General features: G+C 38.1%; 1 protein-coding gene across 6 annotated transcripts; it reads right to left on the bottom strand.

Annotated features, from left to right (window-relative positions):
* Positions 1-395: 395 nt before the first annotated feature.
* Positions 396-14,205, bottom strand: LOC139713939 (melanoregulin-like). 6 transcript variants are annotated; one of them, XM_071625667.1, is made up of 7 exons: positions 13,346-14,203; positions 12,729-13,046; positions 12,297-12,329; positions 7,618-7,777; positions 5,330-5,420; positions 4,557-4,723; positions 396-4,106 (listed from the first exon to the last, which is right to left on the bottom strand). In XM_071625667.1, exons 2-7 carry the CDS (start codon positions 12,836-12,838, stop codon positions 4,005-4,007), a joined length of 663 nt encoding a protein of 220 aa, XP_071481768.1. In that variant the 5' UTR covers positions 12,839-13,046; positions 13,346-14,203; the 3' UTR covers positions 396-4,004. The 6 variants fall into 6 exon arrangements, with proteins under 6 accessions (XP_071481768.1, XP_071481775.1, XP_071481784.1 ...); XM_071625674.1 differs by having other exon boundaries at positions 12,729-13,561; positions 13,837-14,203; XM_071625683.1 differs by having other exon boundaries at positions 13,837-14,203.
* Positions 14,206-19,493: the final 5,288 nt, after the last annotated feature.

Here is a 19,493-nt window from a genome sequence, read left to right as displayed (position 1 = left end):
TTGCAGATATTATGCATCAAAGCCAATAAGAACATATACTTTGTGTGTGTGTGTGTGTGTGTGTGTGTGGGTGTGTGTGTGTGTGTGTGTGTGTGGGTGTGTGTGTGTGTTTTAGGGGGGTAGTTAGTGGTGTATATATCAGTTCTTGCATTTCTTTTTAATTATATTTCCTGTTGAATTCTACTCTGGCAGGAGTCTTACATGAGAGGCTGACGGCCTCTTTGGACAGCAGACGACTAATGCCGAAATCGCTGTACTCTGAAGCCACCTACCATCCTGCACAGTCATCGGGTGAGGATGATAAATCAAGGGCCACAGCTGAAACCGCTGTCGCTCCGTCGGATGCCGGGAAGCTTTCGGCTGAAGAAGCAAACTCAAAAGGAAAGACCGTCAACACACAAACTACAACAACAATTTCTGATCTTGATGACAACCAGGTGAATGCCGGATCGATAGAAGACTTAGCTCAGAAAAATGCCCTATCTGACGAAGTCGATCTGTTGCCACAGAAGGAGATCAAAAACCTGATTGTAACAGATACACCGAAAGCCAAAGATAGACCAAACGCTACACCACTGCCCCTCAAAGTGAAGAGTGCAGAAATGACTGTAGATCGCAATGACAGAGGCAGGAAATCCCGCCATAAAAAGCGTTCTAGAGTTGACCTTCCAAGGAAAACTACGAACCGATCTATCCCTGTGATCTTGGCCTCGACCAATTCGGCATTTCTAGACTTTACCGATAACTGGTTGGAGAGCCTCAAGCGGTGCGGCATTTCCAGCGGAATCACGCTAGTAGCCGAGGATCACAGCGCGTATTACTACCTCAACAACCGCACCGACATCGACCTCGATGTCCTGCTCACAGACGAGGCGGAGTCTCCAAGTGAAAAGTTGCTTTTCGACTCGCCAGAATACAAGCGACTGGTTAACAAACGACCTAGCTACGTGCTCCGTCTTCTCGAGAATGGTCACGACGTTCTCTTTTCGGACGTCGACATCGTTTGGCTAAAGAATCCCCTCCCGTACTTCGATGACAAACACGACGTCTGGCTGCAAGAGGACCAACACGACCCTCCGGTGTACTGCGCTGGGTTCACTCTCTATCGCTCGACTCCATGGGGCATAAAACTGGTGAAGGAGTGGGTCAAGGAGCTGGGGCGACACCCGACGCTACCAGACCAGAGGGTTCTCAACAACCTGCTGAAGAAGGATCGCTACCAGCAAGGCCTTAAACGCGCCGTTATGGACCCAACACTCTTTCCAAATGGAAACCTCTTCTTCGATCCTAAGTGGAGGGCGGCAAACTCAGGAGTTGAGACTGTGATGGTACACAACAACTGGATAATCGGCCACGATCTTAAGGTTGAACGATTCAAGCAAGAAGGGTTGTGGTACCTAGATGAGGAATATGGCAAACAACGTACAAATCGATAGTAAATTCATGTCTGCGATCTGACCAGTGCCTACGAACACTCATTCGCGAATAATAGTAAAGAGCAACAAATTTTCAAAGACAGATATTCATATTCTTGGAGCTTTATGAAATTTCTGGAGGAATTTTAATTCGAAAAATACAGTTGTTAATGGATATTTTATGCTTCTATTTTTATGTCTTTTGAAGTGAATACAATATCACGTTTGATGTTTGACATGTTGACATGGGATTTGATGTAAGCGGTAACGTGACTCTTAAAGCCAACAAATAGTTCTTGTATGTCTGCATGACTGTCGATTTTCGCTCCAAAATGTACAATTATGCATGAGAAATGTGCGGAATAACGCTGTTTTAGCACAATTTTAGTTGGGTAACGACGAAAATGCGAAATATTAGACAAAAAGTTTCGCCGGAAGCCCTCTTTTCTTTTCTTTTTCTATTCAAAACAACAACATTACAGTGAGCATGCAGTGAGAACACATTAAAAGGCAAAAAAGTGACAAATCATGCTTTTCTCAGTCAGTGGTCACTTCTGTATTTCAATCTTCATTCATAATAATTATAGGTGTCAGAGCATACACTACCATCATCAATTTAAAAGGAAAACACAAAATGCAATTTTGAGTGCCAGCATCACTTTCTGTCTTTTAGACGTAACATTGTATAAATATGCTTGAATTAAAACCTACATTGCATTTAAGTTACCATGAACATAAAAAGGTATTGCCGCTTATCATTTGAACGGTATGAATTGAACAAATTTAAACAACATCAAGAAGAGGAGGGACTGTCTCGAGATATTGTGTTTGTACGATATCTTACTTTTACACTTGCGTCAGTTTGCACCATTTACTATGATATGCAAGTATATCGTGAGCTTATTGTGATCGTAAACGTGTCATCATTCGAGTACATGATAATATATTTACGGCATGAATAAACAGACAGATGGAGAAAGCACATACTCTGGAACATTCCGTCTCAATATGATGCTACAAAATTTCTGTCCTCAAGATGAAAGATAATAATGAATGCCATCATCTGTTAAATGTATGTGATGTATTTGATACGTAGGACTGTACTGGGTGAGATCATAAAGATCTACAGACATATTATGACAAAGGCCTATCTTCATCATTTTGTCTTCTACTATTGGTATCATACGTAGCTGTATGCAATACTTAATAGCATCGAGTACAACACATGTTAAGAAGGGGGGGGGGGTCAAGGTGAGGCTCTGATAAACATCGTTGCGTATAACATCGACAAACAATAAACCTGTGGTTGATTCGCTGGGCAAAGGTGAGTCAAAGTGCGATCTTTTGTCTGTCCTATGAATGTAGTTTGATTAAGCCTTGCGTCTGATAAGGCACACAATTTCAGTGAATTATCATCCATATAGAAAAAAAAGCACTAAGTTGAGGGAAGAATGGAGCTTTATTTACTTGAACTGTGTTCAATTAAAAGTCCTCCTTGGTGGGAAAGAGATGCTAACTGGTAATTTTTTTTCTCAACGAAATAAATCCTACGATTTCATACGACTATCACTCTAAGATTATTGCAACATCCTTATGTCATGACAAGCGTCTTAATATTCTTACAAGTAATACAAAATATAGAATACCATCTCCTTCAAAAGGTTATAAAAAAGTTAATGAAATTATCACTGAACATCACATTCACGTTAAAGAGAACAACAACAGTATATGGGGGAGAGAAAACAAGCAAGTTGAGTAAAGTATTTTTCAGGTTTTCAAGGAGGGGCGCCCTCACTGACGACAGAAATGACTTTCGTTTCAGCAGGTGTACAGCAGTACATGTGCTTGGATTTCGTTGAATTAGCCACTGAGGAAGTACTTAAATACTTATGAGCAAGTTACCACGTGACCGACGAGCCTATAGTCCTTGCGAAGGACTAGGCAATGAGGATATTTTAAAGTGCCTTGCTGAGGACGAAACCGCTGCTGCTATTACACTCGAACCAGAGACCTCGTGCTCCAGAGTCCGCGATCATAGTCCACTGAGCCATAAGGGCTATTACCTTCCGGATGTCTCTCTCCTGGTGCATGAAAGTATCAAACCTAAGCTCTTGGAGGCAGAGAAAATCTGAACAGAGTTTCCCTGTGTCTTCCAAATGACATTGATTATGATACATTATTTCCGCATTATGGAAAACGCCAACAAAGAAATAAAAAAGGTCCATATTTTCGCATTGGTAGCCTCCCATTGATTAAGTTTAAACTCGGCATGAGAGCACATACGCCAGCACATTCGGGCGTCAACCTCTTGTGCGATTCGAACCCTACAGCTCTAGTTCAAGTGCTTGACACAGCGACCACGTACCAGAGCTATGCACTTCCAGCCATGTGATCCCAGCCTCTCCTTGCCGCGGTGGCACGTGTCTGCATTAGTCCATTTCCAATCCCACCAGATTTCGAAGGGATAGCCTTCACCGACATAGAGCGATCGAGACGTTTTATTGTTATGGTCCACGACCACTCTTTTTACCCTCCGTACTCTCCAGTTTTCTCGCTCTTCGGTTTTCTCGGTGCAAAAAGAAATGCATATTAAACAGAGATTTGCTGCTGCAGACCTGCGGGTTCCCTGGGATACATTTGTCTAGCGAGTTGAATAAAGTCATCAGCCACGTCCAGATCTATTAACCGATCCTGAACATATCAAAATGATAGAAAAAAGAGCAAATCAGCCATAAGCAGTGTTAATATTTTCAAAACTGTTATAAATTACTGCTACATGTAGGCCTATCATAATATTGAATTACCATTCTTATGATTATCATCTCTGGTATTTATATATTGCCATCTTACGACATTATCATAATACTAACATCATTTATCATCACTGGTATTTATATATTACCATCTTACGACATTATCATAATACTAACATCATTTACACTCATCACTGCTCATTATCATTACCCCCACCACCAATTCTCATTCTGTCGTGGTTATCAGGATTATTACATTAGATTTATTAGAACTGAGTGGGCTTTGAAAAAACAAAAATGCTAGAGCTCTTGTTAAAAGTAACCTTTATGTATTACTGCCTACTGTGTCAATGAGAAATTAGGAAAATTACGACAATTAGCGCCTCACCAGGATGATGGTGTACCGTCTGTCCTGCACCTCCGCATCCCCGAAAATCTCGGTCTGGTAGACGAGCAGGTGATGGAAGTCCGTGGCCTTTTCAGTCGGCGGCTCGGGAGCGGCCATGCCCGAGGCCCTGCTTATCGACACCAGCCGGCCAGCGTCGGCTTCGAAACCTGGACGTAGGTACAGATGGACGGGGGAAATAAAGAGCAGAAAAAAAAAAACCCTATTATTTATTGATGTGCAGCAAGGGCATACAAAAATAGCTTTTCTGTGATAGAATTTGCCAACTCTAGTAGTGTGTAAGACATTCTGCGATACACACTGCAACCTCCCAACTCTTTGCTACAGTGGCTCCAGTGTGCTCTACAGCTGTACTGACTTTAACACAACCATATATGAGAAAGACGATAAGAAACGCAATCGTACGAAAACTATAACATGACCGAGAGAGAATTAAAAAAAAAATCGATTGAGTATGCAGACAGATTGTCCTATATCCATCCCTCTGGTCATTGGGAGTCTTAAAAGCAAACAAACAAACAAACAAACAAACAAATGACAAACCATTACAAGTCCCTCCCACCACTACCAGCAGCAGCACCACTTTGAAAAGAAGGAAAGTTAAATAAGAAAGACATAAATCAAACGGAATGGGGGAGGATGTCAGGGGACGGGGAGGAGAGAAAGAGACGAGTTTATTGGCATCCCTCACCATGGTAACGGATGTGGACTTACACTATGTACAGATATCAATTCGTTTTTCTAGGAAGACTTACCAAGTTTTATGAGGACTTTGAGCCATCTTTCTTGGACTCGTTTCCTTGTCTGCCTGATGGCCTGGATCTTTTCATATATGGTCTTCTTTTCCTGGAAGGAATAAAAATGTTGTTTTATTTTTACATTCTTGATTTCCCCCAGAGCATGACATGTTTGGACATGTTTGCTGAACTAAGTGGTTGACTATACAAGTATCTACAAGTGACAAAATAATGACATTACATGAAATGAAAATGACCTGAATTGAAATAAAGAATGATACCGAAACAAAAAAAAAAAAGATGTAGCAACAATGGACCAAAACACATCATTGTCAAAGAATAGAAAGCAGCTGTAATTATATAGGGCACTCATCAAAAATATGTCCTCTGTCCAATACGTTCTTACTGACAAAGAGAGGAAACTGAAAGTAATATTCTCTTTATATACCTCATTAGATGAACCTCGATTCTGATTGGTCAGAGGTGCAGTCAATAATTTTAGATATACTGCCAAGCAGCCATCTAGCAGTCATCGCGTATAGATATTTGCGTATTGCTGCTCAAAGGTATCTTGAGCGCGTATCTTTGTTTTCGCATTGTGAAAATAAATGATACTTTTCCTAATTTTCTGACCGGTAGCACCACAATTTCATATCCATTACCTTAATTTTGCATGAATATCTGAAAAGTTAAATGGGACGAGGTATAATATGAAACAAAATTAGGCGTTTTTTCTCGTCACGGTTAAAACTATTTGCCCTCGATGATTTTTCAGCAGTGTTATATGCCCTCGGACTTCTTCTCGGGGCATCTATATATCACTGTTGAGAAATCAATTCTGGGCAAATATTTTTAACCGTGTCATTATTTATACAACAGAGCTTTCGTGAATATTGTCGTGATTGTCTCGTCTTGTTGCCAGACGCCGTATAGGATAGTACATGGGTTAAAATGAGTGTTTAACTTTATTCCAGTGTATCTACACCACACTTGATTACGTAGGGGTAACAATTATTTATCATTCATGGTCTGAATTTGAAGGTCACGATATCGCGCAAAAGATATTCTGGGAATACGTTCGTCGTCGACTTATCGATCTATGAGGTCGAAAAAAAGGGTAAAGGTATCTTCAAGGTCTTATAGAAAGAAAATCCCAACCACAATAATAACGAAATCAATACGAGGAATGTAATGTAAAGAACCCCTAAACATTGATGCCTACAACCTCTTTACATGAAGACCAAAGGCAGAAACAATCAAAGGGAAACGAGGGGAAAATAGCGGAAATATGAAAAAGAATATTGATATCAAGCTATTCATGCTCATTCAAAAATACGTGCAGTTTGTCACGTTTGTCGTCACAAACTTGCTGATTAAAAGTTTCAAACAGTTAACAAACAAAATATCTTCTAGAGATGATTGTTTGAAAGTTAAAAGGTCATGCAACGCAGACTTTGGTTCCTCTTCGGCATGTCCTTATCTTTATTTGATTTGGCCTCCCCCAAGCATGCATCTGAGTAGACCACTTTGCACCCAGAAGTTAACTTTACTCAAACATGAAGAAACTAGGCTCTGATAAGAATTAAGTATGGAATGATCTATGTCGGAAATGAATGACTAAGATGACTGCACTTGATTAGTTTGTAAAGATTTGGAATGATGAAGCTTCCTAACAGAAAGTAAGTAATGACGTCAGGCCGGTATTGGTTAACTTTCAGATATGACTTTTTAGTAGAAAAGTCGAGAGGAAATTGTACAGAAAACTTAAATAATAAAGGGTTACACGATACATGGCCTGTACAAACGCGCAAAAAGAGAGTGAAAACTTTCCTCCTGAAAGCACACTTCGAATACTTGACCTTTGAAAATATTCATGATGATTATTTTGACGTACAAACAAGGACAAAACGATTCCCAACATTATTCTCGATCCATATTTTGGTACATATAAACAATGATAATAACAAAGGAACAATGACAGTCTTTGCGGTGTATGCACTGTTCTCTCAGAGGACTTCACCATTATTAACATTGTAACAGTATCAGCCAACCATTTATTCACAGACGATAATGGCCCAACAATGTATGCTCCCTCAAGGTTCGGACCAATAATCGTCAACAGTGCTCTATGCAAAAATCAATCTATGATTAGAATACATGGTGACTTAAGAGCCAGATGGTTTTTAACTCTGTAGACAATGTGCAGCGTTATAATAACTAAGCCCTTTTGCTGCTCAAATGATGACTGCTGTTTGTGTGATCACATTTATTGAGGAACGACTACGTGGCTGCTGCGTTGCCCGTACCGACTGTGAAGCCGTAGTCCGCCACTTCCTGATGAGCGAATCGAGTTCCTTGTCCTGATCACATCTCGTGTGAGTGATGTCGTATGGGTCGGACCAGAGATTGACGTCGTCCTCCCATGATCGGTAACTGGCGATGTAGGCGTCGACCAGCGTCCCGTCACTGTCAAAACAATTATCAAGTTATTTAAAATATAAAAAGAGATGGTTAGGTCAAGCATCAAAGTCGTGACTCAAAAGGACTGGGAAGGAATAGGACAACAAACACGGGAATTATTCCATATGTACAATTAATGCAAATTGATGTAGGATATGTTTGGACCATGAGCATACAATAAGGGTTGCACATGCAGGGATCTGTAGTTAACATGTCATATCGCAAAGTTTAAAGGACATGCCATGTTTGCAGTTTTTTAAAACATGTTGACAAGAACATGACAAGAACTGATTGGAGACAAACTCTAACCTCATGCCAGCTTTGCTAGTGTTATCATGACACACTTACCGCTGATGTCTGGATATGTCATCAACCAATTATGATATGGTCACCATTAAAAGGAAGAAATCAACCACAAAAATGAACAAACTTCAAAAGAAAGGCAAAAATATTCCTTATCCTACTTAGAATGGTACAAAAATGACAAAAATCGAACAATAACTAAGGAAGATATAATATTTTGAAATTTCAATATTTTTTTGAAAACATTTTTTGACCAGTCCTTTTGAATATTCAAATGAACGAGTTGATGATGTCATACCCTCACAATTTGTATTGTATATTATACGATGTAATACAATTCGGAAAATTTTTATTTGTAGCTAGTACAAATAAAAGCATGTTCCCATATCAAGATAATGTCAGAGTTAACATTTGTTCTTTTTTTATTTCGGGTGGTTTTAAGACAAGTTTTATATTCATTCAGCTGAAACATGAGATTTTTGTAATTTCTGTACATAAAATATAAAATTGTGAGAACATGACATCGTCATATTGCTGATTTGAATATTCAAAAGGATTGGTCAAGAAATGTTTTCCGAAAAAAATGAAATTTTTAAAATGTCATATCTTTCTTATTTCTTATCCGATTTTTGTCATTTTTATATCGTTCTGTAGGGAATATTTTCTTCTTTTATTTGACGTGTGATTATTTGGGGTGGATGTCCTCTTTAACACACACACTGGACAGGATAATGTAGCAGGTAACATCGACATCATACTACTGATGCTACCTTCTTTCTTTCTTTTTTTAAAATTTAATCTATGAAAGCCAGGTGAATGCAGTTGGACATGATTAAATGTAATTGTAATTATTCTTTTCTCTTATTTGTCTTCACCAGCATGACAATGCCACCAGTAAAAAAAGATAGGGCAGGCTGATTTACAACGAGAATGATTATGGTCGTCCAGCCATTCCCTGCAATGTATTGATAAGCGCAACTGTATTTTACTAGGCAGTATCTCGTATATTTTCATATTTGCTGATTTGTTTTCTAAGAAATGAGAGTGATTTGCATCAGATTGCGTGTGAGTTTTGTTACTATGGAAAAACTTGACTGCTGATCCCTGACGTCATCTAGAAAACATATAAACAATGTAACGTGTATTTCAATAGTTGATATACGATGGCAAAACGTCTTCATTTCGTAAGGTGACAGAAACTAAAATCAGCGCGCATATCATGTGTGCAAATGTACCTTTAAAAGAATGGTATAGTTTTGGTTGAGATGGGGATTCAGGTTTCGACTTGTTATACGAGATGATTAAAAACCACTTATGAAATATTTGAGAGCATTAAATGAAAAGAACAATTTGAAGTTTATTTGATGAAAATTCGTTTCGAAATGGGTGAGATATCCAAAAACAAAGTAAAACAGAGTGGTCCCAATAAAAGGTGAATCCAAACCGTTTATTAGGCTGTCTTTGTTTCTGAATATCACAGCCATTTTAAAACCAATTTTATTCAAATAAACTTTAAATTCCTCTAAAAATCGTATGCTCTTTAACATTTTATCTAAGTGGTCTCTAAATATACTGCAAAAAAAAACACAACTGAATCCCCAACTCAACCAAAACTATGTCATCCATTTAACTATGGCATCTTCCGATTTTACTTCCGCGTTGATACTGCAATTCAACACGTGACAAAACTAATTAACACTGTATGTCTTTGCTTATTGCAACACATGTTTGTTTCGGTGGACAAAGACTGGTGATCACATTATTATACAAAAAGGGAAACCAAACGAACAATGACACGCAACAGCAATTCTCTATTATAGGGCGAGCAAAAATCTATAACAGATCCATGACAGAACAACAATACAGTAAGAACGTTTTCAGCACAGGACACTACAGAGTGGCTTTGCAACAGTGAAAAATTTTGTAACAAATATTAAGATGAGCAGCAAGAATGGAACTGAAACATGTATACAGTTTTTAGAAGTACTGTAGAAACAACGCTACAACAGTGATAGCTAGATGAAGGAAGGATGCTTATTCAGCACTAAGTAAATAACCAAGACAGTAGTGGTAACTGGTACTATTAGAGTAGACACACAAAGATGTTGTATGTATGTATGTATGTAGTATGTATGGGAGGTATATCGGTTTTGCCGTCATCAAAGAGAGCGATCCTAGATACAAAACAAGCACGTTAAAGGGGATGGCTAGTAACTGATCAGTGGGAATCAGTGGGAATACAGGGGGATGATTGTTCCAATCCTTGTGGGATTCATTTAAGAGTACATGATTATATATATTTATTGTTGTGTGAAAATTATTTGCTTCAGAACGGTCTCATATTCAAGTAATGTGCAGTTTAATGCCCCGTCACTGTACAAGCATGCTAACCTGGAAAAAGCAAACAGCACATTACTTGAATATGTGACCATTCTGAAGCAAATAATTTTCACCCAACAATAGATATAATGTACTCTGAAATGAATCCCACAAGGATTGGAACAATCATCCCCCTGTATTCCCACTGATTCCCACTGATCAGTTACTAGCCATCCCCTTTAAAGAAGAAGGACGGCACTGCAGCGTATTGCGAGACATGCAGTTTTTTAACACGGATAAGAGCACACTATCAAGAGAAATTCCTTCACACTGGAAGGTACGGCAACAGCAAGGAAAGATTTGCAATTATCTATGGATTGATATTTTGTATGAAAACAATACCATCAAGACAAGAGCTATCCATTCTGACGTCATTTATTAAATGATATAAATGGTCGGTGTGGTTTCAAAACTAACTTAGAAAAATCTAACGTATTTCTGACCACAGGGAGTCAACGTTATCACCGACCTCTGCGGGTTCAGGTGTAGGGTGTGGTTAGTAAGATAGAGGTGTGAACTATGAAGAGTTATTAAAACATTGTCACTTAAGTCAGCGTTCACATGAAGATACCGAGTCATGGCACATAATACACTATGTTCTTTGTATAGGCTAGGGTTTGTTAGCTTGGTTTTGTGTGTGCGTGTGTGTGTGTGTGTGAAAATACTCTACTTTCACCATGTTTCAGGCCTGTCTATACGTGTAACATGACATTTGACGTTGCGAATGGGGAGCTATTTAGGTACATGTAACTCAAAAGGAGATTTCCTCTGAAATGCGTATACTATGGCTTCAGTTCTTCTGCTGCCACACTGCGTTGTTTTTCCACACTGTCATAAAGGGGGATAATGCCACATTATCTATATATATATATATACGTATATACATATATATACAGTATGGATTGCGTAAATGCGGCAATATTAGCAATAAAAAAAAACAAGTGTGGTGGCATTTGAGAAAAAGCTGACAATCAGTTGAAAAGTTCGATTTTTTTTTTTAAAGATTCAGCGCCGCCATTGCTGGATTGAAAAGTACAGCAGTTATCAAAGCTCGTGGAGACTTGGTATATTTAATATTCTTGTTTATATCTCTCTAAGATTTATAATGTTTGTTCTATGTTAAGTGCTGTCTTTGGCAAATTATTTGTATAGGGCCCCATTTTTTCTCTCTTCTTTCTTTCTTTAGATTAACAACAACAACAACAACAACAACAACAACAAAGCTGCCGTATTGCATGGACAATCGTATAATGAAAATAATATTATAGTATATTAATAGAATTACAACTGAATAGAATTCGACAAAATTTCATTTAAAAGATCAAAAGTACACATTTCTTTCTCTTGATACTGATGTCAATAATGTCCAGTTTTCTGCAAGGGCAATAAGTTTCTGCAATAAAATCACATACTTTTTCAGTATGTTGTATTTTCTTTATATATCGTGTCTATGAATGACGTCACGAAATGTTGTAGAGTCGTCAAACAGAAATGACAACTTTTTGAACCAACTCTCCGATTTTCCTGAAACTTCACAGATGTGTTCCTATTATTTTTAAGATTCTTGCACTCACTCAACCAACATGGTTTTATCTCGGTTTCATTCTCTTTAGATGGCTTAAAGTTGATCATCCAGGTATAGATTTTATGCACTTCAACATGCCTGGGTAATAATCTGGCTTTGATAGATGCGTACAATGCTATCAATGGTACCCCATGGACCGTGAATTACGAGTGAGACGACTATAAAAGCGTTGAAAAATAAATCTCCCAGGCCCGTTAAACAATGATAGAGACCTGCAGATAACGTGGTGGGTTTTTGGCAAAGATAAGTGTTGCTTACTTGGGATGTTGATCGGGTATATAGCCGACTCGTCTAAGCAAGAAAAATACAACAAAAGCATAGTTTGAAAAAATTGTTCGAAGGGACAATAGAAAAAGATGTGTTTCGTATGCATAATAATGAACATAATATTACGCGATATGATTATATTAGATATATTATATTCTATGTTATGTCGAAATTAACTGTGTATTCTGAATTACATACCAATTTAACATAATGAAGTGCTATGACGTAATAATCATTGGATCATTACGATTTTGACGATGTGCTATGACAAATAATTTGTGCAGTGCTATCGAGCATAATTCCATTTTGTTCAGTAGCCCGAGACCATAACTTTATTTCATTTGTAAGGGAAAAAAAAGTTATAAGCAACATATCAAATACTAAGCTGACAGCATCATTCAGTGTAAGAAGTTGGTGACTTACCCATTTCCTAGTAGAGAAGACGATTCATTCGGTGTCTGCGAGATCCGCTCGTACCGATCATCGATATCGTCATATCGATCTCGTTTTCGCCATGGGCAGCAAATGGCCATTATGCCTCGGATGGGCTGACCAAACAGGTCGTTGCTCTCGTCAGATTGTTTACTTCTTGTTCGTATTATTATCCTTTCCGCAGTGATGCACTTGCTGGTCAAACAGGCTTTCGACGACACCCTCGATCATCTGCTTTATAATCTGTATCCAAGTCCATCAAGCTCTTCACACATTATGATATGTGGCCCTGATAATCTTGTGTGATTCCTGTGTATGTTTAGAAGTTTCACACAATATCATCGTCTACGATGATACATCACATGTTATACCATTAAAATCACAGAGTCAGCGTTTAAGAAAACCTTTGAATGTTGCTCCCTTTCATCCTCCAAATATGAAGTAATTGATTGTTGTCAATTCTGATGAGATCAGTAAATGCAATGGCTTCACATTGTACATGTAGTTTGTTAAATAGCCGGTAAACTACAGACAGTTCTCAACTATGTTAGTGGATATTGTGGGATGGTAAACTTGTTACGTAATTGAGAGTTCGTGAATAACAATACCTTACAAGCACACTAACAGAGCCTAAGAAGCCAGCCCTCAGAAGCGAGAAGTAGACGCCATTCTAATCGATGTATTCAGCTCAGTGCGGACTGGCGTGCTTCATGCTTTGAACAATGGTCAGTCTAGGAAGATGGAAACGATCTGAGGTTAGTCCAGTCGTGGCAGCCATTTTTCAGACGGAGTTTTGACAGACCAGGGCGAAGACATGATGCACCCTATCATTTGAGAGATAGTGTGTCTATCTGTTTCAATTCATATCTATGAAGGCGTTGCAACAGTCGAAAACATAAATCGATTACTAGGTCGATTCCCCACGTTGGCGCTTAGCGGACACTAATACTTCATGGCTATAGCTTTATCATTCAGTAGACAAACTGACTTCTCATCAGAATTGCATTAGAAGTTCAATTCAACATCGACCAATGAGGTCGGAATAATTATCGCTCCATGAAAAGTTCCAAATACTCTAAAACTACAGGTATATACGTACATGACAACATTCGGAGGACGAGACAAATCAGACCCGTGATTAGCAGACAACTGATCCAGCCGCATGTTCACACAAGCAAGTACTCGATGACGTATGGATACTCGGTCACGAGTTACACAGGTCTATATTTCAGGGGCATAGTCCAAACAAATGTGCGAAGGTGATGAAGTGATCAACGAAAATCTGCGAAATCCGATTTTGGTCGCAGCAAAAATGCAAATCATTGCTGATACAGTGCAAGTATTAACAGGGTGCAATGTTCTCAAGCCTTAAGACGAATGACAATGCAGCAATGCAGCCTCAAAAGTGCACTGCTGCATACAGAACTGAACGCAAAGACGACGAAATTTAATTTGAGCATTCAAGTAGACACTAAACCAAAGAGACTTTAACAAGGAAGTGGTAATAGAGAGTAGTTTCCGCGTTAACACTTGAAATGTCAGAAATTGTGTGCCGGTATGATTGAATATTACCAACTTTATACGCGCGTCGCTAATTTAGTCTCTTCCTTCTAAAGGAATGATAAATCCAACAACCAAACGCGGAAGTGGATGATGTTAAAAACTAGGTAATTTGAAACCCGATATGAAAACTGCCTGCTTGTAGTCTACACTTATAGAAACTACCAAACAACATGTGTCTAGTATGTTCATACGAGGGTTTCGCATGAAAAGTAAAAAGCAAACAACCTTCTAGAACGGACTTGAACTTTTAGGCATTACTCATGGTCTAAAATTCCCGTATCGGAGGATATACTCTTACATGTGAAGTGTGAATAATTCTTGGTTGGACTGGCTTACAACATTCAAATGCCATATCCATAAGGGCAGAAAAAAGGATGCCTTTATGCTTGTTACTAGTACAGTATTGTCCAAGATAAAAAAAACAAAAATACAAGAACTGAAGTTAAAATACTCCTGTTAAGATTTTAGAGAACGCGAGAAAGCCTTGATATTCCGATGTCTTTTTCAAGCTGTGCACGAAGAGATTTCTTAAGAAAAATTAGCGCGTTAACTCCTGCGTTTTACATTTTGATTGAACTCGTGGATAAAGCACCGTTCGTTGAATGATGTCATATCGAGCTCTGCAATGTGCCAAGTCGTGGCAAAATATCTAATGGCTATAGATGTTGGATACGACAACGAAGGAGAAGAAAAAGATGATGAAGAAGAAGAAGATATAAAACTGGAGAGTATTGTACGACATAGTTTCTTATGTTCCTTCCATGCCTTTTTGTAAAAAAAAAAACACACACACACAAAATCCTTGCGGATTCTGCATTAATATCATTAAATAATGTGGCAATAAGCCAGTTCTGAGTTAGCTTATGGGCACGTTGGTCCGAATGACCTTTCTTTTTTTCTCAGTCAGTTAGGGGCACTTCACTCGTTGGAGAGCGACATGATGCGTAAGCTTTACCTAACGATTTATGGAATTCATTGATCCTGTTCAAACAAAAAATGAACTTGCGCAGACCAGATGACCTGAATGATCTGTCAATTAACACTTTAGAAAGGAATCCATTCTATTATTACGCATTTAACGTATTAATAATCTCTTTCTATTGATATTGCCAAGTACCACGCTTGCTGTCAGGTGGATGTGCTGCAAGCAGCATTTATAAGGATTACATGGATAATCATTTATATCACAGTTACTTATCCCAGTGAATTCAAATCAAACATGCCTGTTGGTACGAATGACTTTTCTTCTGCTCACGCGCAAAGTGAAACTGCGAACTGGCTTATTGAATGCATTCGTGAGCTTAGTTTCACTGACATTGATCACTATAAAAACAGTCCCGTACAAAACGAAGTGATTAATATATTGGAATAAGGACGTTTAGATGGCAACAAGACACACTCACGAGGAATTTAACTTGACCCAACGCGGGACTCATACCTTCTCTTTTAGAAACACTGTATTAAGCCCATTACAAATGTAATGTATTATCATCAATATTATTACCATTGTTGCCTACGGGAACTTGATATGTTATGTACGAAAGCTGTACATGTATCTATGAGAGGCCAAGGGCTAGTGTTCAGACATGCCTGCATGGCCTTCAAGAGCGCAAGGCAGTATCGCCTCAAACTTCAAACTTTGTCTATATACCGTCAGAGTGGGAACGTTCGAGGTCGAGAGATCAGCGAACGTGATCATGACCAAAACTGTGTTTACTTATATTACTCCTATCATTCTCTCAACAAGTCCGTTCAAAGTCCACGAGCAAGACATATCTACTCTGCGGTAAATGGAAATACCCAGTTTCCGTTTAGCAAAGAGAAGTTCACACTTAAAGGAATTTTGCTAGTTCTTGATACAGAACAGGGTGATTAGTATGATGAACTTGATGCAAACGTCGTTACATACCATCTCCCCCCTCTCTCACCACACCTCCCCACGCCATATTTCATGCCACTATTTTACTTTATTTTTCTTTCCATATACTACCATCATGTTACCATCGATATAATGAAAGTGTATACTTCCGATGATTGACTTGTACGGTACATGGATTGTAGTTTTGTAAGCTATGTATTAATGTATTGTAGTAATGTAACTTGACTACGTGAGGGGACTACACTATACAAGTTCGCTTTTTAGCAGCCCCTCAATTTTCATTTCCACCAAGTCCTTTATGAAACAAGATGCATTATAATGTTACATGATCTGTTATCATTTGACGTTTGTATTACCTATGTATATTGATTGGAAATGAAAATAAAGCATGAATGAATGGATGAATGAATGAATCACGATACGTGTTCTTACCACTCGCTTCACTCTGTTGCGACCCCATCTCCTACACAATAAACAAGCCTTCCGATTCTACCCCCTGTTTCCAGCCAGAGTCTGTGTTAGTTACACCTCCTTTGTCGTCTCAGTTCTCATACTACCCTCTCATCATGCTCGTGAACAGCCCGTTTGAAAAAATAGCGTATTTGTTTACTAGTCTGCAAACCCACATGTATACATTATCTTGATTAATCTTTCAATTAAACCTGTGAATACTGAATTGTTTTCCTGGCTAGAAAACTATTGTTAACTGGTTTTGAAGGTGAAAAGCCACCACACCGCAATTACACAAGGCAGCACACTTCAGTGACTTTTATCCATGTACCTGCCTGTTACAAGATGACTATAAACAATTTCGTAAGAGACCCTATATCATATCGCTAAACTCTTACAGCCTCCAATTACACACCTTTTCAAGCTTAAAAACTCAGTGAATGAATGCTCAGCAGATAATGATTATATTCAACTAAAAAGTTTTTATATACGCATAAACCAACAAGCATGTCATAAACATTCATATACATACACATTGCTCATCAAATTTTAAGATAGGATTTACAGACAAATAAACACACATATTTTCTTAAAGGGAACGCAAACCCAAAGATTGAGTGAAAGCAGTAACATTAGTAGAACACATCAGTGAAAGTTTGAGGAAAATCGGGTGATCGATGCAAAAGTTATGAATATTTTTAAAGTTTTGGTGTTGGAACTGCTGGGTAAGAAGACTACTAGAGGTTATGACGTATGAGCGGACTACAATATAAAGAAAATATAAAGGGAATTCCATAAAAATTCATTTTTCATGAAAATTACACATTCAATCAAATTGATACTGACATATGTTAGGGGTAGCACTTATCCCCCCTGCTTTCTGAAAGCATTTAGTTAAGTACTCTTTCATGTTGCTAGAAAAGTGAAATTTTGTGGAATTCCTTTTATATTTTCTTCGTATTGTTGTCCACTCATACGTCATAACCTCTAGAAGTCTCCTCATCCAGCGGTTCAAACACCAAAACTTTAAAAATTCATAACTTTTGCATCGAGTGTCCGATTTTCCTCAAACTTTCACTGACGTGTTCTACTAATGTTAATGCTTTTACTCAATCCACATTGCTCTTTGGGTTTGCGTTCCCTTTAATGAGAGAGATATTTTTACAAGATAATAATGATACAATGCATATCATCTACACGATGACAGTAACGAAACACACACGAACATATGAACATGCACACACACAAATATATATATATATATATATATATATATATATATATATATATATACATATATATATATATATACATATATATATATATATATATATATATATATATATATATATATATATTGTACTTGCTTTATGTGTGCGTGTGTGTGTGAACGACATGTAATGATGCTACCGATTTACGTTTTTGTATTATAGGTAACTGGTGATTCTCTTCGTCTTCACATAGGGCAGATATGTAGCAAAAATTGGTCGAAATGCTCACATCCGGCGGAAAGTATGAAATTTGCATTGGGGTATTTTGGGGTGCTGATTTCAAAAATTGCCGGATCCAAGAGATCTGACCACGGGGTCGGCAGCCATTTTGAATTCCAATATGGCCGTCATCAAAAAACAAATTTAAAGATCCCTATCTTCAGTTCTGAATGAACTGTGGCACCAAAATTTGGTACCCAAGAGCGTTTTGACATAATTTATTATTGAATATAATGACTGATCAATATGAAGTGTCTGACAAACATCGAATGGCCGCCATTTTGAATTCCAATATGGCTGCGAAGACAAACATCACGACTGACATTCACGGGCATGCCAAAAAAATGCAGCAAAAATAAAGCATAATGCACCTTTCACTGACGTCACAATGTAAATACAGCAGCACGCACTCAATCAGTTACAAACGCGCTCTCAATCATGTAGCCTAATTTACAAACCCGAGATAGAAATTTTCGACACTCCAACATGGTAACTATGTAGGAAAATTCAAATTGGCTGCTGTGCAGCTTGTCGGACATATCAAATAAGTCTGTTATTGAGGTCATCATATCACCACGCATTTATGTATCAAATTTCAATGGCTTATGTCATTCAGAACTGAAGATAGGGATCTTTGACGGCGGCCATATTGGAATTCAAAATGGCGGCCGACCCCGTGGCCAGATTTCTTGGATCCGGCAATTTTTGAAAGCAGCGCCCCATATATCCCTATATGCAAAATTTCATACTTTCCGCCGGATGCGAGCATCTTTTTCACATATCTGCCCCACAATAAAAGGCTATAATAGTTGTAAAAAGTACAATGAATATTATGAGTTTGAATAAACTTAATGTTCATGACATTTGATTTTAAGTACTAGTAGTCATTTCGAAACAAGATGAATGTAAACGCCGTGAGATTGTATTGACGTAAATTACGTTTCAATACTCTAAAGTTTGTTACATTGTCATATTTTCAAGATTTTTTCCTCTTTTTTTCTAAGCTTTAATCACCTATTTGTTTGTTTGTTTGTTTGTTTGCTTGCTTGCTTGCTTGCTTTACAATGCCTCCAGTGTATGGTAAGCTGGGCATACGGTTTTATATGAAGTATCGATAATATTTATGCGTCACTAGGGTGTTTATTTCATAAGACTTCATAAAACAAAGAGAATTGAATGAAAGGTTGGCTGAGATTGGCCAAGTAGTTGTATAAAGAAAAGGTCAATGACATTCCAAGTCAACAATCATCGTTAAAATTTAATCTGGCTAAACAAACAATCAAACAAACAAACCGGTAACTAGAGTCATGAGATGAACAGCTCCTTCCTTTAACGTCTCAAAAAATACAAAAAAGTGAAGACGTCGTCGTTCAT

This window comes from Diadema antillarum, unplaced genomic scaffold (genome assembly GCF_040938485.1).
Source record: "Diadema antillarum isolate AM-2024a unplaced genomic scaffold, OU_Dant_1.0 scf00000044, whole genome shotgun sequence".
Taxonomy (NCBI): domain Eukaryota; kingdom Metazoa; phylum Echinodermata; class Echinoidea; order Diadematoida; family Diadematidae; genus Diadema; species Diadema antillarum.
This window is presented reverse-complemented; position numbering and strand designations above follow the sequence as displayed.